The sequence below is a fragment of the Lytechinus pictus genome, chromosome 2 (genome assembly GCF_037042905.1).
Source record: "Lytechinus pictus isolate F3 Inbred chromosome 2, Lp3.0, whole genome shotgun sequence".
Classification (NCBI taxonomy): Eukaryota; Metazoa; Echinodermata; class Echinoidea; order Temnopleuroida; family Toxopneustidae; genus Lytechinus; species Lytechinus pictus.
Window position 1 is genome coordinate 60,202,147 of NC_087246.1, and position 24,050 is coordinate 60,226,196.

The 24,050-nt window shown below is 36.1% G+C and overlaps 1 protein-coding gene across 2 annotated transcripts; it reads right to left on the reverse strand.

The window, feature by feature from the left end:
* Positions 1-378: 378 nt before the first annotated feature.
* On the reverse strand, positions 379-23,274 carry LOC129276657 (uncharacterized). Of its 2 annotated transcripts, none has more exons than XM_054913051.2 (9): positions 23,107-23,274; positions 14,538-16,346; positions 13,848-14,022; positions 12,620-12,777; positions 11,423-11,687; positions 8,952-9,110; positions 8,225-8,294; positions 2,102-2,233; positions 379-1,462 (listed from the first exon to the last, which is right to left on the reverse strand). In XM_054913051.2, the coding sequence occupies exons 1-9, from the start codon at positions 23,204-23,206 to the stop codon at positions 1,295-1,297; spliced, it is 3,036 nt and encodes a 1,011-aa protein (XP_054769026.2). In that variant the 5' UTR covers positions 23,207-23,274; the 3' UTR covers positions 379-1,294. The 2 variants fall into 2 exon arrangements, with proteins under 2 accessions (XP_054769026.2, XP_063951357.1); XM_064095287.1 differs by having other exon boundaries at positions 1,288-1,462; positions 11,423-11,684; positions 23,107-23,251.
* Between the last annotated feature and the right edge of the window lie 776 nt (positions 23,275-24,050).

Genomic DNA, 24,050 nt, shown 5'->3' on the forward strand with positions numbered 1-24,050 from the left:
CAATTTGCGTTGACTTTGTACACAAAATCAAGCTTTTGAACAATTTTTGGTCTGACATGCACTTACATAATGTTGCGTAATTTTGAAACCGCGTAGCTGGGTGACGCAAAGCTGGTCTCATAAGGCCCCCCCCCCTGGCCTGGATAGGGTTAAAGGCATTAATCTTCACTACCACATTTCTCACTCGAGCATTAAGTTTGCTCAATCTTCAGATTCTACTTTCATACCTACACCTGTAAATTACAAGTCTTATTCAGTCCTCAAAATACCTAATATTTACTTTGTATGTTCACACAGCCCTGAACCTGATAAAGTTCCTGTAGTTAAAGGCCAGTTACAAAACTCTTTTATTCCTATACAAACGTTTTTTCCTCCTTTGTAAAGTTCCTGTAATTTGCTTTTACATGGCTAAAATTCAATGCGTGCTTAGAGAATATCCTGGAAAATCCTTGCAATTTTTTAAAAGAACCTACCAACTTGTAGGTATTAGGGATATCACACATTCATGTAATTTACTTTCACACTGGCAAAATATCCTGGTGCTAAGTATCTGAATTTGTTAGAATTCAAGATACACGAAAGTACCAAATTTTTTCGTTCAATATATCTAATTACATGTCTGACCTCACGATCCTAAATTGTACAGGGACTATTTTATAAAGAGTTACATCTCTTGTATTGTCTGCGAAGGTAACAGGGACCAGCAGCCAATTATAATGAAGGTTACCATGGAAGTTCATGACAAAGTTATAAATACGGTAGTTGCATCTTGGTCTTTTGGACACAGTTATGGAAAGATTGCGCAACCATCCCTATCTGGTTTGTAAGTATAAATGCAATATAAAATTACACAACAGATAGAAAATTTGGTTTCTCTCATGCTTTGTACATCATATTGTCTAATTCTGTTTATCCAGGCACATTTCTAGATTATAATTGTATATTCTGATACCATGTCTTTGTAATAATAATAAGATATTTTCTTTCTGTTTCTTGATTGCATGCACTTCTACATGTATACTCTGTCCATAGAAGTAATGTAGTCTCCAGACACAGACCCTATTTATAACTGTAATTAACAAGAGAGTCTTCAGACATGTATGTCTCACAAATACTACCTTTTGAAATAAACACACACACACAGCAAAAAGACAAACATAGTAGTGTAAAAACTAATGATTTGTGCTCATAAGCTACCCTCGAAAATGGTTTTATTTGATTCCTTTTGTGCTTAAGGGGCCAGAGGCAAGTTTAAGTATGTTAACAAAGATAATAATGAAATTCAACAGAAAATTTACCTCTTTGAAGTGACTTTATCTCCCTCACTTGCTCTTCTTTTCACTCCTTTTCTTCCTTCATTCTTCATCTTACGCTTTCGATGCCAGAGGGGACATTTATTTCCCAGCATGCACTGCCCAGTCTCATTAAACTCTGCACAGTCCAGAGTGTGTTTCTTTTTACACTGCAGTGTGAATCACAAGCAAAAATAAGATAATCATAAAATCATAAATTCTATTTCCAACTTTTCCTTTTTCATCAAAAGCCATACTGTGTGCCTAATTATACCACATTATCCCACCTATGGCACACAGACTTGTGAGGTTCGTAGATTAACAAGATGTATGCACTTACTTCATTCCCTGGGAGCACAATCCACAAAGTAATATTGTTCAGTATACTACAGATATGGCATGCCATTTGTCTCATACAGGCGATAAATAAGTATTTCACAGATAAATTCAGTTTTTTGCTGATAGACAAGTTTTTCGCCAATAAACTCAGTTTATCAAGAAAATCTCTATTTATCCCTGAAAAAAATTAGTTTTTTGTTTGATAAACATGTTTTTGGGGATAAACTTTGTTTTCACTTGAAAAACATAGATTTTTTGATAAATGCAGTTTTTCTTTTGAAAAGACAGTTTCTTTATAAACTTAGTTTTTGATGCATTTGTTGATCCAGAAGTGGCATAAGCAAGAAAATATACTTCTAATTCAGAAAAAATATTTCTAATATGATTTATGATATATATCATTTTCAAAATAAATGATTAAATGAACCTATATGAGTCAAAGAAAATCTCTGAATTACGGACTGTCTCACCTTGGCCCCACGAGGGCAGTAGCCATGAAGAAATTCCTGACACACCTCTGCCTTCTTACTGACCTTGACATGGGAGTAGGGGCAGTTGTCACGGTTACAAATCCCTTTCAAGAAGTACACGCATACTGGCATCTGTGGTAAATGATATTAGTTGGCAATACGTCATTTTCTCTACATTAGAGTACATGGTTCTGATGTCAAATACTCCGAAATGAAAGGTCAAGTCCACCACCCAACAAATAAGTGGATTTGATTGACATGGAAAGATAAAATCAAACAAGCAGAGCCCTGTCATTTCATCAAAATTGGATGTAAAATAAGAATGTTAGTATGTGGTTTCAATAATCTTCACAAAATAAATGGACAAAGAGTTTCTAATCATAATGAAGAAATATAGATAATTTGGTTGTTCTGGTATATTTTCAAAATTTGTCTTCCAATATTATCTTTTTGCAGCAGTGATCTTTCCATGATGTATTTTTATGGTAAGAGTCTGATTATCACCATCTTCACATTAGTTTCTTAATTGTAGATTGTGTTGGTTGTTCTTTACTCCAAGACAACGTTCTCATTATACTTTCTAAAACTAGTTTACTGGAAACCAGTTCAAGAAACCAGTTTAAAAGATCGCTTTGCTAGCGTTCCCATTTGATCACCCGAAAGTGGTTTTCAAAACCACTTCACTGAAAGCGATCTTGTTGCTATGGATACGCTCTCAGTTTCGCGCGAAATTTGAAACCGCAGCATAGGCATTCTACACACATGTGCGAAGATCGCTTCCTGAAGAATGGTTGTGTTCTCACGCGAAATCTTGAAAACTACATCGCGATGTGGTTTTCCGAACCGGTTTGGAAGACCTCTTCCAAGACCGCTTCGACCATTCTCATTACACGTTAAACTAGTTTCCAGTAAACTACAGTTGTTTTCCGGGGTCATAATGAATACAACGATGAAACAAAACCATTTTTTTCTTCTCTGTTATCTCCCTCTTTTGTTTTAATGTCCGACATTTATCTTATTGAATTATGCAAATATGTTACTTGATTATACACTGTGCCAATTGAAGGTTTTTTTGTCTTTCCTTTTCCAAATAAAAAAAATGATGAAACTACTTTTGGTCATTTTGCTAATGTTTAAGATCAATTTAACTTCAGGAGTTGTATCTGACACAACTCTTTGTAAGTCAAGCCTCTGAATGTACATGTAACAAATACCTCCCTCCTCTCCTTCCTGTCATGCACGTACAATTTACATAAAATTTTACATTAAAATTTCTATTTTGTTGTGTTATCTTGCCTCATCATAACCACACATGAGTTTATATTACATGCTGCTCCCTTTTTCTTTTCTCTATTAGTGCAAGTGTATGTATTTTGCATGAACAAAAGCCTTTCACACGCAAAATTCGTTCCGTAATTTGAGTGAAACTTAAACTGGCATTCACCTCAAGAGTAGAATTTGAATTTGTGATTGTGATTAGCATTCGTGATTCTAATGATGATCTAGTTTGGTTTCACACGTGCTACAAATTTGTCATTAGCCTTATTTTTAACTGGATTCATTCCAATTACGTTTTTTTTTACCGTGTGAAAGGGCGGGTAGTGTACTAAAGTTCATTGCAAATATGCTGAAGGCAAGTTGCATGATAATTTTCTTAAAATTATCCTCTCCAAAAGCATTCACATCAATTCACACATAACACATATTGGTATCTGGTATGTGGTGCCAGCCACTGGCTAAAAAAAGAAAGGGGGGAGGGAGAAAAGAATATAAAGTGAATAGGAACTGTAAATTCAATTTCAAGACACATTGAGAACACATTATTCTTCCTGCTGTTTTTTGTTTCTTTCTCTTTCTGGACCAAATTTCACACAGCTTTACAGCTTAATTCCATAACTGATTAGATAAACCTGTATTGTCAAAACATTTGGATTCTGGCCAAATTTCCAGAGTATAGCGACTGTAACAATGCAAATTTTCCCATCCAAAGCTAGCCGTGTTCCAATCACATCAGAACGGTCTGAATAATTTGACATTGATGGATCAAACTTGAATGGTTACCACTAGACAAGGACAAATCTTTGAGAAATTATGGATGCAATGTTTTGAAGAATACTGGATTATTCGAATTTTATTCAATTTCTGATAAAACAAGAGCACTTATTTTTCTATCACAGTGCACGTTAGCTTTCATCTGGGCATTTGACAAGAACAGCTAGTACAATAATATGCCAACGGCAGTCTGTACTTTACAGGAAAAAGAAGAAGAAGAATTACAATAGTTTTCAATTATTTGGAGATGTAGGAAAATTTCATTGCATAATGCGATGAAAATTAGTTTATATATTACTGTTATACAGTGTATATACAACATACTGTTATAATGACTTCTATGTCATTATAAAACAAAATGTTAATTTATGTCAAGTGATTTCCTCCTCATTCTTCTTTCTTTTTTTTCTTCTTCTTCCTCTGCTTCCTTCTTCTTCTTCCTTCTTCTTCCTTCTTCTCATCCTCCTCCTCCTCCTCTTACCCCTCCTTTCTTACATAAGTTATAACTATATTTGGTAAAAACAAAGTGTTTTTTTTTTAATTTGGAAGTCAAAACCTTAAATTAACCCACATAAATGTATAAATTGCATACATCCTGTATAGTAGCCCTTTATCCTGTGTACATGTACATGTATACTGTGTACTGTGTATTGATAGAAACCTTTTTAAACAAAAGGAAATTGATCATCACTGGTTACACATACACAATAGGATGCAGGTACAAGATAATTGCAAATAAATAAGGAAGTGTGATCAATTCTTGTATTTCCTTAAAATAAACCATAGTAGGAACATGGAGTTATATTCCATGGTGTGAACACAACTCGTGGCATAACCTTGTCATGTGACACAGACATCTCAACTTGTCTTGTTTATACAATTAAGCTCATTTAGGAAACCAAGTAATGGCCAATGACGTTTCCGCTGGTAAATTAATCAGGGCTCTCTCATTCTCTCTCTCTTCAATTCTCTACTCTACTCGTCCCCCACTTTCCCATTTTAGCTTCAGGTGGTTGTGTTTGTAGGGTGACATTTAATTATGTGGTTGATAAGTTGAACCTTGAACACTGAGCTCTGTTTCCCTTTTGGTAGCAGTTCAAGTGCAGTGCAAAATCAATACAATAAATTCCAAAAGTTTAGAACATCTACATATTATATGTGTTCTGAAAAGCCATAATAACTTTATTACAAAAAATCTGGACTCTGTCTTACAAAGGAAAAGTTTTGATAAATTTACATCAAAAGCAAATGGTGAGTGATCTAAAACTATCATCCCTTTACAGTAACAAATTAGATCACACATCAAAAGTTTGAATTTGAATCTTGCAAAATCTCTTTGCAAGAGAGGGCCTTGCACATCCTATGTAAGGGTTGCAAATATAAACAAATATGATGCATGTCTCTTCTCTGCACATTGTGTTTTTTATCTAAAGGTCTTTGTTAGCTTTATTAATTTGTTTCTTCTTCAATATCCTCTTTATTTGAAATGATAATATTTTCCTCTCAGATTGAATTTTCCACTTTCATTTGCTTCTGACAAGGACATGCATTTGGAGTGAGGAACTGGCTGTGTTTTCAACACAATTTCCTAAATTGACATTGCCTGTTCTCTCCAAGCCTTGAAAAGTCTGCTCTGTGTTGATAGGAGTGGCTGATTCCATTGAATATATAAACAAGAGAATGAAGAATAATATTGAGCCGGTACTCAGAAAATGAAAGTAGATGTCCAAGATGTATGCAATCGGTTCGAATGTGAGCAGTAGGCCTACTAATGGAAAGAAATGCAAATTTGATATCCACCACACTTTCATACCTTGCAATTACAAAAATATCTGTAAATTACAAGAAATTATGGAGTGATTTCAGATGATATCACATGGAGGGCATGATGATGGGAAACCTGTGCATCAGAGCATAAAAATAATGATTTATCATGGCTTGATGCACATGTTTTTACTTTTTTTTTGCCTCCAACATGTCTGCTTCTAGGGATGCTCAAGCAAGGCCTCAAATCAACTAACCTTTGGGCAAGTCCTCGTGGGCAGCTTGTCTGCTGAAAAGGGTTTGAAAATAGACTAAGGCAGTGTCCGTTTAATAGTGATCAATGAACCAAGCTTCTTCGGCGACAAGGCCTTCGCTAACTTGCGGAGCTCATTGTATATGTGCATATGTATGAGGGTCTTGCATATGCAGCAGTTACTGACGATTGTGGCCAATCATACTTGTTTTGCAGCAGAGAACTTTTATCGGCACATGTGAATAAAAGTAGCCCCCCCCCCAGCGCCCCTGCAAAACTCTAGGCAGTTTTGGTATGAGAGGCCAGCAGGATTTGTGTTTGCAGCCACTGTGGCCTGTGGCAGTGCTAACAAAGAAATCTTGCAAAGTGCAATGACTTGAAAATGCAGCAGATTTGCCATAAACCGGTTGGAAGATTAACAAACACATCTTCACTTTTCTATGCTGATCCTATAACTTTTGATTTTAACTCCTTAGAATATAACAATTTAAACCTTTTAACCCTATATATTCAAGCCTTCCTGATACAAAATCTTCTTCATCACCTGCCATGTGTATTGAGCATGTGACAATGCATGATCAATTAATCAAAAGCTTTATTCATGAATATTCATTAAATTCTCTAATTGATTAATCATATTAGGTGTGAATAAGTTAGCTTTTGGAGTAAGCTATTTTGCAGCTGATTGTCTATCGATTTGGAAACAAAAGTCTAATAACAGAAGAAAACATATAAACAACAACAACCATTCACGTTAGTACAGACCTCGGGCTAAAGCACCTCAAATTATAGTCTATGCATTCAGGTATGTTCAGGTGCAATTAGGGAAATATTCTGTATTTATTACCCAGTAATATTCAAGGTTTGTGAGTGATCACAAATAGAAAGAGCCTAAAAAAGCTGAAGAGTGTTGAAAACAAAAGCTGAACTTGAAAGAGCTCCTTAATTTTGTACAGAGAAAATATAAAATAAGCTGGAATTAAAGGTGAATCCAACAAAAATTAAAAGTTGTTTTTAGAGGAAAAAGGACAGATTAGACAAGTAGATAGGTAATGGTTTGAACAATACTGGAAAACAATAAGAAAGTTATATTTCAAAAGTTTTAAAGGAGGGTATTCACTATACCTATGGAAACTTCAAATTGGTCAAAACAAGCTAAAAAAAATTGTCTCATGAAAAGTATCCAAGCAGAGAGGAAAAAAAAACCCAATCACAACCTGTATGTATTTTAACATGATATACCTACACACACAAAAATTTGTTAAATACTTTTTTTCCCCCAATTATTGAAGAGGAATTTGAAAACTAATTTGGGGGTGACAGACAAACAGATGCAAAGCTTCATGCCTCCTCTACACTTTGTCTGGGGCGGAGGGGGCGGGTGAAAATACATGATACAATACAACTTTCATTAGCTACCCATATTCAATATATTTTGTAGCCTGTAGAGTTTATATATGTGAAACAGGAATTTATGAAGGCCAATTCTGGGATCATTTGAATATCTTTTCTAATGATAAGGAATGCATGTAATTCCCTCATACTGAGAAATGGAATATAAATCCGTAAAACAACTAATGGGAAATGGTGTGTTGGAATTATCATTAGGCCCTACTTTTACTTGGGATATTAGGTATATACATGTTAGTGATTTCTTTAATTATTTATTCATTATTTATTTTTTTCATACAGATATAGCTATGAATATGTTCATATATATTCTGCCATCTCAGTCTTTACTTTGATAGCACATGTTATGTTACCATTTCCTTAGAATTCGGACAGAAAACATAAGGTGTTTTCCAGTTATTCGGTTCTCTTTCTGGCATTCCAAGGGCCAATGTAAGTCTTATCTGGGTTGGTGATATTCAGTGCGATTGTTTTTCAGCATATATTTCATTGTGCATACACGTAGCTTCAAAAAAATAAGGTTCATATAAATTAACCAGTTCTATTATGAAATTGTGACAATTATCCTTCATTTCAAAGACTATCTCACTTAATAAGTGTTTATTGCATCTACATAAATGTTTTTATTTTCCTTTTAGACTCACCTTATCCTTGGAGACCTTATGGGAGAAGGGACAAGAACCATCAGTCTTCTTACAGGTTCCTCTCAAGAATCTACATATTGAGAGAAATATAAGAGAATGTATAATACATGATAAATATGAAATATGAACTACTTTCATGACATTGCTGAGAGTAAGATGGTTGGATCAAGGATTCACTGAATCATTCTAAGTGGAGAGAGGGGATAAATAAGGATGAATGCAAGATGAAGTGCGAGGTGAATCCCGTCATGCCCAGTCAGCAGGGACAAAAACAGTATTTAAAACTTGGGACTAATAACTGACTGACTGACAAAAAAAAAGATTCATAGCTTTAATACATTGAAAACAACTAATCGTTCATAAAGGGAGTAAAAAAATTAATAATTTGATATCAAAATACTAAGTTTGTTGACCTCACATCACCTTTTGACACTATTTTTATTATCAAATAAAAACCTCAAACAAAATTAAATTAATTTGATGAAATATTTTTAACATAAAAATCAAACATCAATTATTACCCAAGTTAAATTGCTCCGAAATGACATTTCGACCGTGACCCAGTAACCTGAAATTATACTTGTCTAAATTCTGAGCAAAAAAAACCAACAACAATAATTCATCAGAACTAAAGCAGTTATATTGGTTCATTATCATGCATGCAAAATGGCTTGTTCATGAAACAGTGATGATATCAAACAACCCTGAGAAGTAGAATCCTACTTACTGTGTACAGACAGCAATCTTGTCTGGGTCATGAATGTAAGGGCACTTGTCTCCTCTGTGACATCTGCCATAGCGATTGTAGAACTTGCAGTAGGGCTCCCTCTTCAGATTCTTGTTGCCTCTCTGGATCTTCTCCTGTATTGTCCGTCGAAGGACACGACTGGTGAGGATAGAGGGATGGACAGAATTGTGATTTTATTTCATTAAATTTTTTCATACAGTTTGGAGCAGGACAAAACTAGTGAAGACAGACATCAAGAACTATGGTTTTTACATTATGATAGATTCCCACTGCCTCTCAAAGAAAAGGAATGTTATAAAGGTACCTTGTTAAAAGTCAGAGCAGAGTCTTTGACAGGAGAATCCACAAAGCGAACTTTCATTACCAATTCTTATATTTCATCATAGAAAAAGCAATTGCCAATGCAGGAAAGCCCTAATAAAAAGATGCATAAAAAACCTTTGAACCCGAAAAGCCAGAACACTGGCTTCACCATGAACGCACATATACCCGAAAAGCCAGAACACTGGCTTCACCATGAATGCACATATACCCGAAAAGCCAGAACACTGGCTTCACCATGAACGCACATACATGTATACCCGAAAAGCCAGAATACCAGCTTCAAGTAATGTGATTGGAAAAGCAAGGGTTTAAGATATCAGGTGACCAATAAAAATGACGTCATTCTAGAGATATTCAGTCAATAACTTCAGTTTATAATTTTGTCAACGATTGACTTTCATTTATAAAGTTTTAGCATATAAATTGACCAAATATACTACCCTACCAAGGAGGCTCGTGTGATAATACAACAATGAGTCGTATACGGACTATGCCTAAGCTATTGTTAAATTTTACTTCGTCAAAGCAGTGATTTTGGGGCAAAATTTGAGATTATCGTTAGTACAGGAAGCTAAACAACATTGGCCGGGTCAGGCCGGATACAGGCGGAGCTGAGCCGATTAAGGTGCCGCTGACATAGTTGGGCTCGAATCATGAGAGTAGGAGATAATGTGTTTCAAATGTCATGTATTCCTTCATTTTACAGATATTCTTGATATCGGCAAATAATTCAGGGTGAGGGTCACGATCGTCTTAATTAATTCATGGTTCAAAGGGTTAAGGCAGGATTCCTGCTATAAGGCATGGCATTGACTTTTGACAGGGAGTTGACAGAGAGTCTCGAAAAGAAATGATTTAATGAAATTTCGCAGGATAGGAATTGCTAAGGATAGACTGGCAGACAGAATTATGGTGTTTACTTCATAAAATTTCCATACGGTCAGACGAATACATATTCATACAAAAAATTATCAGAGCATTGTATTAAGGTTTGGCAAAATGACATTAAAAATAATAATTTTGTAAAGTCTTGATTTCTTTGATTGTCTCATGCAAGCAGTTCCCCAATAAAATAACGTTAACACATTGCTTTCATTGAGTCATTAAGATTTCACATATTTTTTCATAGAAGTGTGTGTGATATATAGGGTAAGATTAGACATTGAATGCATGAATTAACTAATTCTCCATTTTCTAAGAAAAGTGGCATTTCATGAAATTCATAAGCAATGAAATCATTCATAACATTGCAAAATTCAACATGTACAACTCTGCTTAAGATCCCAGAATGGATTTTTGCCAATTTTGTTTTTTAGCAATTTGTGTCTTTCAATAAAATTTGTTAGCATTTTAACAAAACTAGCAAAGGGGAGGGGGTGGACTTTTGTTTTAATTATCAATATGAATAGAATATAAAGATCATCACAAGGTTCAATAGATTATTAAAGATGTCTATATTTGGATGGTCACATGGGTGACAGTGTTTGCTTTAACCAAAGGCGATAAAGGTCATTCCCTTGGTTGCCCACCTAATCTGCCGTGCTGCCCTCAAAATTTTCCTTTTTTACAAAGTGGTTAAAAAGCCCAGCGCAAAAAACAAGGTCTGATACGACAGTTTTTGAAAAATATATCGCATTGAGCATTAAATGTGAAAGTTCAAGAACTAAACTTATTTCCTTTGCAGTTTGGCATAATGATAAAAGTACAAAAATCAGAACTCTTCTTTGCTGCACGCCTTGCGGTTAGAGTAAAGTGCAATTGGCGTTTAGTTTCAGCCGTTGATTATGTTATTTCGATTTATGACTGAATTTGATTTTATTCCTACAGGGAGGCTTGAAATTCAGAATTTTGATCAATAAGATTTTATATGTTGGAATGTTTTGTATTTGTATTTATTTAGACAAGTAAAACATACAAAGTAAAACATGTTAAGGGATACAAAAAAAGGTTTGAAAAACCCGTACAAGTTTGAATCCCAATAAATACCAGTATCATATACTCTAAAAATCAGATAGCAATGGATGGTGTTATGTGCGCCAGGCTTTTGGCAATTTTTGGAAAAATCACAATGACCTTTAGAGGGCTTTCTGCAAGGGCTGATGGGTAAGTTAAGGACATCAACTTACTTTGCAACCCACTGTGTGCTGGAAACCCTCACTGCACTCTGCCTCTGAGACCATTTGTGCATACTGGCAGTCCATGACCTAGAGAGGGAGCCCTGTCTTAATCTTGATGTTGCTTCTGATCTGTGGGATGATGATGCTAAGACAGCAGGGGAAGAGCCCGATATTCTCCTGAGACTCTTCCCTGACTTGCTCTGATGGTAGTGGACCCCTTTAGCTATGACCAACCGAGGTCTTGGATGCTTCTGAGATGGGCTCGAAGGAGCTGCTGCATGAATAATTGTAACAATAATAATGTTATTATTAATAATGATAATGATGACGATAATAGTCATAATAATAATAATTATATTCATAATAATAAAAATATATGCACTCCTACATTAAGACAGTTGATATGACATAATTTTAAAAATTATTTTCCAGGGTAGTCAAGCAGTTAAGCTAAAGCTTATACTGGCAATCCCTGCAACCCTTTTTAAAATCTATTTATTCATTATTTTGCTTGTATTTAGAGACAATTTTTAATCAAATATTTTGTTACATACTATGTTTATTGTATTTTCTTTGCTAATTTGTTTAGTTGCAGAAATCAATAATTTCAATTCATACCTATAATAATCGCCATTCCTATGTATGTTTCGGACGGCATAACAAGGTAAGAATTGGAAATCCCTGGGTAAACTTGGGCCAAACTATTATAGAATGCTCATTGCCAAATCGTGCACCAAATTCATCTAATTTATATCCTGCAGTAACTATTATACTGTAAATACATATTTTCTAAACAAGATATGATTAAGAAACATATAACTGAGTATACAATTAACTTCTATAAATTGCTGGGTACATATTTGTCATTAATATTGATGAAGATGAATCCTAGCATTGTGTTTCAGTATAGAGCTTAATCTGGGATTTCTTTCTCTCTTATTATTTGGAAATGTCAAGAGACCCTAATAACTGCCCTCCTATCCCTTCCTCTTCTTCCTTGTAATTGTTACCATAGAATTAGTTTTTGTGCTAAAAATTCTGGATGTCGTTCAAAAGTGGCCTGCCATTCTCAGTTTCCTTTCCCTTAATTTGTTTGTGACCTTCCAATAGTAGACAAACATACGGATTTGTATTTTTAACATGGTCCTTCCAAGAAAAAACACAAATAAATATGACATTGTCCTTCAATGATACAGTAATACTTACTTGTTGATTTTCTGATAAGCTTGGTCCTGGTTTTCTTGAGAAGTGGTTGCTTTGGGCTGTGTCCTGTCACTGTCGTTGAGTTGGTGTGTTGAGAGTTGATGAGACGGAAGCGGGTGCGGAGTAAGACCGGAGTGTGTGTAAGGACAAAATGCATTCTCCTGCAGAAATCAATTATCATGGAAAGAAAATAAAATCTGATGACATTCACTTTCCACATTCTTCATTTCAATATGAAAGTTGTTTTTATGTCTTAAACAAGATTTAATTGTCTTTCTTTGAAGAAAAATATGTTCACTTAAAAACTATAATATTCATTACCAAACAATTATCCTAATACTAATAGTACCTCTTTTTCAAATGTGGTTTTGGAACCACTGTGTGTTTTACCACTGATTGCAAATCCACAAATGATAACATTTGCCTTCAATGACCCAAGTTAAGTTTTCATACTACCTAAATTCATGGTCATTAAGTAAGAGAGAGAGAGAGCAGAAAAACTACTGGAGTATGTAGAATTTCAAGGGTAAGTATATGGCATTGATATATGAAAATGGAACGATGCAAAAAATTTCAGATTCAGACTTTGGGAAGGGAATTGCACATAAAACTTGGCAGAAGAAGATTCAGGTTTATGCATACGTGGTCTAAAACCAGTATTCACTTCATCTAATAACCAGACGGACTATCTTCATTTGGGCTAAGACCATTTGGTCCACATTTAAATTTTGTTTGACTGGTGCAGCGATGCAGCCGAGTAGATTAGTCTCTAGACTTTGAAACAGAGGTTCGTGGGTTCGGTTTCCAGCAATGGCATGATTTCCTTCAACAACGAATTGGTCCACAATGTGGTGCGCTCCTCCCAGATAAGGTAAATGGGTACCAGGCAGGAATTAAGAAATGCAGTACGCGTTACAGCTGCTCTGCTAAAGCTAGGGTAATTATGCTGTACTTTATCAAATTCCCGGAACATTTAAATGAGCATTTGGTCTCATTATCACCAGGTTAAATTACTTCTTGGTCTAATTCCATTTGACCCAAAGAGGACATCAGCCCAAATATATAGCCAAACAGGACATTTAGGTGAACTGATTATTAGCCCAAATGGAAATTAGAAAAAATATCTGGCAGGTGAACTGTTTGCAGACAAACTGTGGAGTTGGACTTACTGCTAATCAGACCAATTGCTCATAGACCAAGTGAAAGTGTGCCATAATACTATTTTGTTTACCTGCGCATGAAGGTATCCGGAGTGGCAGGTTTAGAAGGAGATGCTTTCTTTGCTTGCCACTTGAAAGGGGATGAGCTGGGTGACTGCATAGGGGGCATCTTCCGGGGAGTCCTGCTGGAAACCTTACGCATCTTGAACCGACTCCTAACCACTGCGGTCCCTCTCGGTCGACGATCTGTAACAGATTAAAAGTGCATCACATTCACATGGTGAATATATAACAGAACAGAAGTATTATTAAGGAGATCTCATACTCCATTAAATTAATTTTCAAATTATAAATTCCATTCTAAAAAAAATACATGACTTTGAAATAAATTTGTTTGCGTTTTGCAAAAAAAAGAGAAAAATAAACTTTGAAACGTTATATCATATATTTTCACAATATACAATTAACTTGATTACATAGTTTCTATTCATTCCAAAGTGCAAAATCTCTAGGGTCTAGTATTCAAGTTATGAAAGTAGGCCTATACAATTTACATAGTTCATGTACATGTATAATTAACTTTCTTTATAGAGTTACAATATTTGTTTTCAACACAGCCACTATTGTACGGTGTTAATTACATTACTGTTAACTGTCATGAATATTCATTATTCTGAATGAAATTAGGATGTATCCAATTTGCAATTTATAATTTTTAATAGTTATTACTTATTACAATGCTGAACTGTAGCAATCATTACCTATCTTATGCTTTGACTGCTTTCTGTTTGAAGTTGAAGTCGGGGCTCTCTTTGTTGTGTTCTTCTGACTAGATTTTGCTTTCATCCTGTTCAGTTTTAGCTGTGAACGGTGAGGAATCACTATGGCAGACTTCTTTGGACTTTCCAATGCAGGCGGATGACCCTTGACCTTTTTGTATCTCGAGTTGATAGCAACATGTGGTTTGCGTGGAGATAATGAAGACATTTCAGGTTGCTTTGGGGAAAGCATTCCAGGATGTGAAGATGCCTTAACAAGCTTATACCTACTTATCCTCACATTGCTTTTGGGTACATCAGTTTTCTCTGCTGACTTTGGTGCAGACGTACTGACAGCTTTCCTGTGATCAACTTTATGTCGAGAAATTAGAGATGAAGACAATTCTGCTGACGATTGCTTTTTCATTTTGTACTTGGTTCTAATGATTTTGATCCGAGGGGAAATAGATGTTCTTTGCATCAAAGGCTTTAATCCCTCGTTCATCCCTATCCCTGCCCGAATTCCATCAGGCATCCCTTTTTTCTTCAACAGATTGTCTGTTCCCTGTGCTTTTTCTTTGTTGGTATTCCCTATATTGCTAGTAGATGCCTTTGCTGAATTTACCTTTGGAGCCAACCATTTATAATCACTACTTCTTGGTAACGCACCACATTCAGTTCCAGCTGCGCTATCTTCAAGTTTTGATTTCTTCCACCTGTCTTCGGTACTGCTTAATTTCAGTTTACATCCTTGATTACTTCTAAATGCCTGGCTACCAGCCAGTGTAGCAGTTTTTTCAGTTTCTGTATCCCTAACATTGACAAATGGTGGCTTTCTGATGCCAGCAGTGGATTTAGCTTTGCCTTCATTTGTGCGAGTTCTGGTTTCTTTTAATCGAGCAATATCCACAAGGCATTTGTCCAGTTCCTTGGACAGAGTGGCAAGAACCCTAGCACTTTGACGCTTTCCATGCTGCTTCTCATGATGGACAATTCTGATGGACTGCTCTGGCATAATCGGTTTGGTAGCTGTTCTATCACTTGCCAGGGCCTCTGAAAGTTCAGAAGATGAATTAACAGAAACTGTTTGTTTTCTTACATTCCCTGATAAACAATAGATCTCATCATCAATTTTGGCACCTGATTTTGAGGTATTTGAATTCTTTGACGTTGCTAAAACGACAATCTCTTTATTTTGTTGTCTGTTTGACACTGATGGCCTGTCCCCCGATTCATATTCTAGTGATGTTGCTTTTCTTGCAGGAGGACCATGATCTGTTGAATCTGCTTTACCCAGTCCTTCCGGCTTGACCAATGTAGATACTCTTGATGGAGGACATGCTTTGGATATTCCTGTATTTGCAGTCTCTGTGGAAATTAATTTTCTACCTTGTTGAGATACAACACTTCTCCTTGAATTATCATCTTTTCCTGGAAGTGGGTGTTGACCAGTTGTAGATTCTGTGGATTGCTTCTTCTTGCTCGTAAAAACATCAGTTTTGTCATTGGCACTCCTTTCAATTGCAGTTCTATGCACATCCTTAGCAAAATATTTGTATCTACTAGCCTTGCTGCTCAAGTGGTCATCGGATCTTTCCTTTGGTTTCTTCCAAGTTAACCTGTCCTTAGAGGGAATATAGTGAGAAGTCTGTGACCTATGACCTTGCTTGTGACATGTATAACTGGTTGAAGACTGAGACGATGATGAGCTGGGTCTTTCCTTGGTCCATGAGAACTGGTTTGAGATATGTCCTGATGCATTTTGCTTGCTCTCTTTATCAGCAGGTTTCTCTTTATGTTTGCTTATCAATCCTGCAAATGAGAAAAACACAAATACAACATCAACAATTCGTAACTAATTATCATCCATTATAAGAAAGTTTTTATCCACATTGTAATGCACTCAACCAAGGTGAGGTGAAGATTAAAGAGTATATGTATAGGCTACCTCGCGTATCTGGCAGGATCTATTCCTTGAATGTACTGAGTGTTGTATGGAAGAGATAGCTCAACGCACTTTTAAGCATTCTGAGGTTTAGTATGCTATACTGACCTTGCAAACCCAACCATGTATGGGTCTGGATTTCTGAGAAGTGAGCAAACATTGCGTCATTACAGAAGTAATGTTTGCCGAAACTTGCTCCAGCTACAGTAACAGGGGCTCTTCAAGGTGAGTAGCTATACAACTGTATGTTTTTTGTTAATTCTACAAATCAAAATTCATTTTAAAAATAGCAAAATCGCTCACCTGGAAAGTGGTTTTGCATGTCTCTTCCATGGAAATAAAAGGAAGCTTGATGGTGGCGCTAATAAATTTGACAACCTAAATTCAGCTCTTTGGTAGTTTTATAACTGTGTCTAGATTCATTGTACGCACAATTCCTATGATTATTTGATAAAATATGGGCACCAATAAATGTGATACCTTCGAAAACGTACTTTAAGATTATGACTGGTGATGATAACCCTTTTTTGGAATTCACATGAAGCAACGACATATAAAAAAAAAATCAACGTCGTGCCTTGAACGAAGCCAGCAGTGCGACTCTTTGTTCGTTTGTCAACAACCAGTCCACCAAAGTCTATAAAATGAAAAGATTGGACACTCCACCAACGTCACATAATGCTTTGCATCGATTTGCGTGTAAAATAGTATAGGTGCCTAGTCTTTCCCTTGTAGTGTCTTTGACATGAATACAAATTGCGCGCCCACTTTAGACAAAATTGGAATCGCCAAGTGAGCTCCACATTTGTCGACGAGAAGAAAAATGGACAATTCAATATCACCATCTGGTGAATACTTGGGAAAAGTGGATTCACATCGTTCGGTAAATGACATAGAAAATGTTTAGGCCAAGTAAACAAAGAAAGAAGTTGATCGTCTGGGTTATTCGAGAGCAGTGATGAGGGAAGTCCTTACTATTTGCTATCTTACTATTTTTTTCTTAAAACAAGGAGATCGTTGCTTGACAGGGATTTTTGACATCAGTGATGAGGGAGGTCTTTACTATTTACTATTTTTTTTTGCTATTTTTTAATCAAATGATTGTCAGGCCATGTCAGGCTCGATTTAGGTGATCGATGCATGCTCAATTTTAAAGGTCAAGTCCACCCCAGAAAAATGTTGATTTGAATATTTAGAGAAAAATCAAACAAGCATAACGCTGAAAATTTCATCGAAATCAGATGTAAAATAAGAAAGTTATGGCAGGTTTCGCTTATTTTTCACAAAACAGTGATATGCACAACCCGGTGACATGCAAAACAGTCGATGATGTCCATAACTCACTATTTCTTTTGTTTTCTATTGTTTGAATTATACAATATTTCATTTTTTACAGATATGACAATGAGGACCAACTTGACTGAACCATAGTATAAAACAATTCTAATTCCACATGTGCAGGGAGGAATTAATCGTTGTTTCACTTGACAATGAGCATAAAATTAGAATATTTCATATAATAAAAAACAAAAGAAATAGTGAGTGGATGACGTCATCAGTTTCCTCATTTGCATATCGACCAGGATGTGCATTTAACTGTTTTGTGAAATTAAGAGAAACTAGAAAATGTCATAACTTTCTTATTTTACATCCGATTTTGATTAAATTTTCAGTGTTATGCTTGTAGGATTTTTCTCTTTTTCTTCAAATCAACTTTTTGTTGGGTTGGACTTATCCTTTAATAATAAATGAGTATTGAACATAAATAGTAGGCCTATACATTGTTTTCAATTAATTGGAAATCTATTGGAAATAAAATTCATTGATGTTTTACTGATGTATATGATATACCGGTACTGTTAATTGTGAAATAAAATGTTCATGTCAAGTGAAGGAAGTTAATGAATTCAAATTAAAATTAATGTGGTTATTTTTTTTCTTCAGAATTCAGCACATGATTTCGCATCGCAGTTTGTTTTGCTTGTATATTCGTTTAAAAAATGTTTAACATTGTTTGTTCAATTGCTACATGTACATGTATTTATTTTTCTTTGTCATTGATTGTTAAATGATTATTCAATTTATCAATTGTAGCAATTAACATTTATTATTTCAATATTTGTAGAACTCTAGATCTAGACCTATTTAATAACTTACAATTGTCTATCAAATTGAATAGTTAAAGGAAACCAAAACCCAAGAAGAGAAGCAATCTTATTGGAAAGAGTAAAATGAGAGGAACAATTTACAAGTTTCATGAAAATCGGTTGTGAAATATTAAAGCAAGTTATGGACGTTTAAAAGGTCTTGTTGTACTTTCTATGGGAATCCTCAAATTGGCAAACATGCTTCAAAATGGCTGATTTTGTGGACAACCCTCCATTTGTTTTGTACACATATTTTCAGATTTTCTCCTTTATTTTACATATTTCACATCATTTCCTGATTTTCCTCCTGACCTTGACATATGTGGTGTGAATTATATTTTCTCATGACATATATCATGCTCAGAATGAGGCAATACGCAATTTGAAACATAATGGGGAAAACCTGAAAAATTGTGTACAAAACAAATGGAGGGTTGTCCACAAAATCAGCCATTTTGAAGCATGTTTGCCAATTTGAGGATCAATTGGCTTGACTTTTCAACTGCTTCGATATGACGAAGCTTCGATGAGCTATGTTACGAAGTGCCGTTTTAACAAACAATTCATAGGCCTAGATTAGAATCATTTATTACATAACAAAATTTAAATTTTGATTGTAAATAATAATTATCTATAATCAAAATTTAAATATGTTTTGATCATCATTTGAAAGATATTAGTGGTAACTGCGGTCTAAGGTAGGCCTACAATATTTCTGAATTTTATGTATTTTCGTGTAAAGTTCTTTTTTTATAATGTGACATTTTATGTAAAAAAAAAAAACGGTCTGAAAATCGGGTTTTCGCCGAATGTTAGATCTAACGTTACTGCCAATACGTTGTCTTTACGTACGGGCCAACAATACTTCAGTCTATGTATTGGTGAGTGGAGCCAACGTAGTTCAGCGGAACAACAAAAATACAGAGACTGAACTCTGAAGGTTTTTGGTCTAGGCCTACCCAGTGCCAGTGTAGCCTGGAGGCTCCTGGAGAGTAAAGTTATTTCACTGACGTAGGCTTAATCTCAATGGAGCCTGGGACGGGATAGCGTTGGCACAGCGACAAATTGTGTACAACGGATAGTGGAGCGTTCAACGCTAGCGGGCGTGTACATTTTGCTTATTACATGACGTCATCCAGCCACTGCCAAGAGCCAATTTATGAATGAAAATATAGTAAGCATGCGCAGTGCAAGCCTTCCATTTTCCCACAGTATTCCACCAAAACAAGTGTGCAATTCTCTATCACCTCGTACCAAAATCGACCTAGACTTTCACTTTCCCATATTTTATATGAATTATGAAAGGTATTCTCGGAGGATCTATTTTCTCACCGATACCGCACAGGTAAGCGAATTTCAATTACTTCTTGCTTTTCCGTCAAAATCTTACGAATTAGCGTCGATATGGCATCGTGTTCGTTGGAATTTGTAGAGTCTATCGCAACGTGAACAAAGTCAATTGGCTTCCGGGTTTCGGAGCGTCGCGTGAATATGCATGAAATTGCAGAGTTTTGATAATTTTCAATTGATACCGGAGCGATCCGATCACGAACCAAGACCATTTCCTGCGTACACAACGTGACCGGATATCGTTATCGCTATCGATACTTCCGCACGCAATCCAAAGGAATTATTTTGGCGACCACGTAGTCATGAAGTGATCTGCGCGATAGACCAATCAGCGGTCTCCGAATCGCTGTGCGGAGATGATCTATCCGTCGTACACAGTCAATGGACGATTTGTCGCTGTGATTGGCCCACACAAACCGAGTATTTTGGAGACAACAATGTTGCTCCAAAATACTTGATTTGTTTAACTTGCTTATCACACAATTTTGTAAATGGAAAAGAAGTTCATTTCCCCCCATTAGGCACTCATAAAGTTTTTTTTACACGAAAAATAATACAAATATTAAGAAAAATCATGTAAGAAGATGAGCAGATACTCACCGATGATCTTGTCGCCATATTTCCTTCTTTGTTCGTAGCCTAGTTACAAGACGCGTATAAGAGAGGGCGACGATATCATGAGCTCATGGCTAATGCAAGTATTTTACAATTCACGATATTCATCAGCCGATTGAAGGCTTTTTAAACTTTAAATTGGCACTGCTCATGATACAGTAGAGGCGCACGGCCAATATTGGAGACCGCATACATTCGTAATTCCGAAGCTTCGTTATTCCGAAGGTTCGGATATTCCGAAGGTTCGTTATTCCGAATGTTCGTATTTCCGAAGGTTCGTAATTCCGAAGGTTCGTTAGTCCGAAAACGAAATGAGGTTCGTAATTCCGAAGGTTCCTTAGTCCGAAAACAAAGTGAGGTTCGTAATTCCTAATGTTCGGTAATCCGAAAAACGAAATGAGGTTCGTAATTCCGAAGGTTCGTTTGTCCGAAAACGTAATGATTAATGAACCTTATTTCGTTTTCGGATTATCGAACCTTCGGAATAACGCCACAAATGTTCGGATTAACGAACCCTTTTACGTTTTCGGATTAACGAACATCGAGGTATAGGCAAATTACGTGTTTCGGAATTACGAACCTTCGGAATAAAGAACCTTTGGAATTACGAAGTGTAACCATTGGAGACTGTCTCCAATGTGTGAGATTATCTCCAATATCAGAGACTTTTGTAAAGAATTTGGGTATCCAATTTCAGAGACAGTCTCCAGTTTTGGAGACCAATTTCCTTTGTTTACATTTGTTGCAAAAGGATTACCTTGGCGGCAAATAAAAATGTGATAAGGAGATTCCTCATGAAAATGTACTTTTGTTTTTATAAGGATTTTTGTTGTCAATCACACACAAAACAAATGGGCTTCTGACCTCAGTGAGACAAAATTTTGGGTAGAAAAAATCATGCCTTTGTTGGTGTTGTTTCTTTTGTCCTTTTGCAAAGCAAGTCTCCAATGCGGGAGATTGTCTCCCCTATTGGAGAGTCTCCCATATTGGCCATGCGCCTCTACTGTGATATCGTCGCCCTCTCTTATACGCGTCTTGTAACTAGGCTACGAACAAAGAAGGAAATATGGCGACAAGATCATCGGTGAGTATCTGCTCATCTTCTTACATAATTTTTCTTAATATTTGTATTATTTTTCGTGTAAAAAAAACTTTATGAGTGCCTAATGGGGGGAAATGAACTTCTTTTCCATTTACAAAATTGTGTGATAAGCAAGTTAAACAAATCAAGTATTTTGGAGCAACATTGTTTTCTCCAAAAACTCTCCTTCGTGTGGCCCAATGCCTTGCCGTGCCAGGCGTCATGGGGAGTAAGCCTACGTATAGTAGAAATAATTTTACTCCTCAGACACCTCCAGGCTAGGCCCACCCATGGGTTCAATTCATCTCGCGTGCGAAGGATTCATATGCACCTGGTGCACACAAATCTTTCACACCCTTTTTGCTCAAATAACTATGACATACCATTATAGCTAAGATTTCTAATTGTGCTATGACACCTACCGAACCATATGGATCGTTTGTTGAATTCTCTTTGCTGGTTTTTTAAATTAAAAAAAGCATTTCTGCTTGATCTTCATGTAGATGCCTCCTGATCAGCGTGGATATCAATTTTTGCCTAAAGAGGGCGCGCGATATTATTCATATGCCTGTTTGTACCATTTGTCTGCAGCTTGTACTGCTAGCTGCATTCTAGGCGCTCAGCATTATTTTCTTGCTCGTTCAATCCACTTTCATCATCATCGGTCAAAAGATGGCATACTTTACCTATAAGTATATACATAAAATGCAACCTGTTGATTTTTTTTTCTACAATTTCCTATGCGCCGACGACTTAAATCGAGACTGTTCGATAGGAAAAATCGCATTTCAATTGTTTGCGTGATTTCCATCGCAGTACTTGGAAGGACAGACGGAGTATCTTGGCCGAAATTTGGAGCTAAACATTAAAAAATCATTTTTACAAATAATTTCGAATAAATTGAAAAAATAAAGCTAGGTGATTGTTGTAAATTACGTATAGGAAATATGTTGAACTTTTTGGCATGTTTCATTCCCTGACATTCGTGTGATGAATGAAAACGTCAAAATGCACTATGAAATCACATGCGTTGTGCGAGGTTAGTATACTAACCTCGCATGTCGTGTGAGTGGGCTAGGCCAGTGGCTGTGGAAATACGGCGCATTTGCAATTCAACTTCAAATTATTCTGCATTTTTAAGGACAAAATTTGAATTTTCAAAGGGGTTATTATATTGGACTTAAAGTTAGGATTTTCCTGTGATATGTTTGGTGTGTGTTATGGTAATTGACTGTGCTGGCTTGTGAAATAAGTTTGACATATCGAATCGCGGCAGTCAATTCCGGCCCGGTCACGTTATCGTGACAGATCTAGAACTAGGGCTACACAAATTCCAACGAGTGGGGCTGTAATGAAGGTGAAAACAAAATATTTTCGTTTCAATCCAAAATTGAAGAAGAGTGTTAACCTATCTTACTTAGTTTATATACTCACCGGCCAAAAAGGATAATTCATCGCCAAGTTTTTGGCGTTCACTTCCACGTTTTTTCCCACTATTTTCACCCTTCCTGATCCTGCTCCCTGTGTTTACCATCTTGTCTTCTCAATCTCATCTTTTTTCCGATATCGCGGTCGTCGCAAGATCAGCTGCCCGGTTATAGTGGCGCACAACTTCCAAACGGGAAAAAAAATCAGATAATCAAACATGTTCTAATAAAAATTCATCTTATTCATGGCCTGGGAAACGGGGGTGCTGAACTAGTTCTAAGCACCCCTAGGATTTTTCTAGGGGATGCTGCGTATGTTATATAGAAAGTCCACCCTGTGTGATAAAAAGTCTGAATTTGACCAAAATCACCTCCATTTTGAAGCGAAATTAAACTCCCCCCATTTTGTTTGTTGAAGAGCACCTCTTGCTCTCTGCATAAATCGTTAATTCCCAGGGCATTCATTGTCTTACTAAGGCAATATATAAAGATAGGGGGGGGTCCAATCAATAAAACATTACGAATATTTGGTTTGATACGGAATTTCAACATTAGTAGGCAGGGCCCTGGGAACGATTTTTGACTGGGGATGAGGCTGATGTATATTCCAAAGCAAAAAAAATAAACAAATAAAAAGTAAGAAATAAAATAAGGGTATAAAAATATGGTCTTCGTTACAAAATGGAGGTCAAATTAGTCCCGAGAAATTAGAAAAGCAAAAAAAAAAAGTTTTCACTACAAAATGGAGGTCAAATTGGTCCTGAGAAATTTGAAAAGAAAAAAAAATCAAAAGAAAAAGAAAGAAAGAAAAAAGAAGGGTTTCACTACAAAATGAAGGTAATTTTGGTTACATTTTTCAACTTTTACAAATCTTCCAGAATACCTGGGGGTGCTGCCCAGGCGCGTAGCCAGGGGGTGGTGGGGTGTAATGACGCCTCTCTTCTCTCCTCC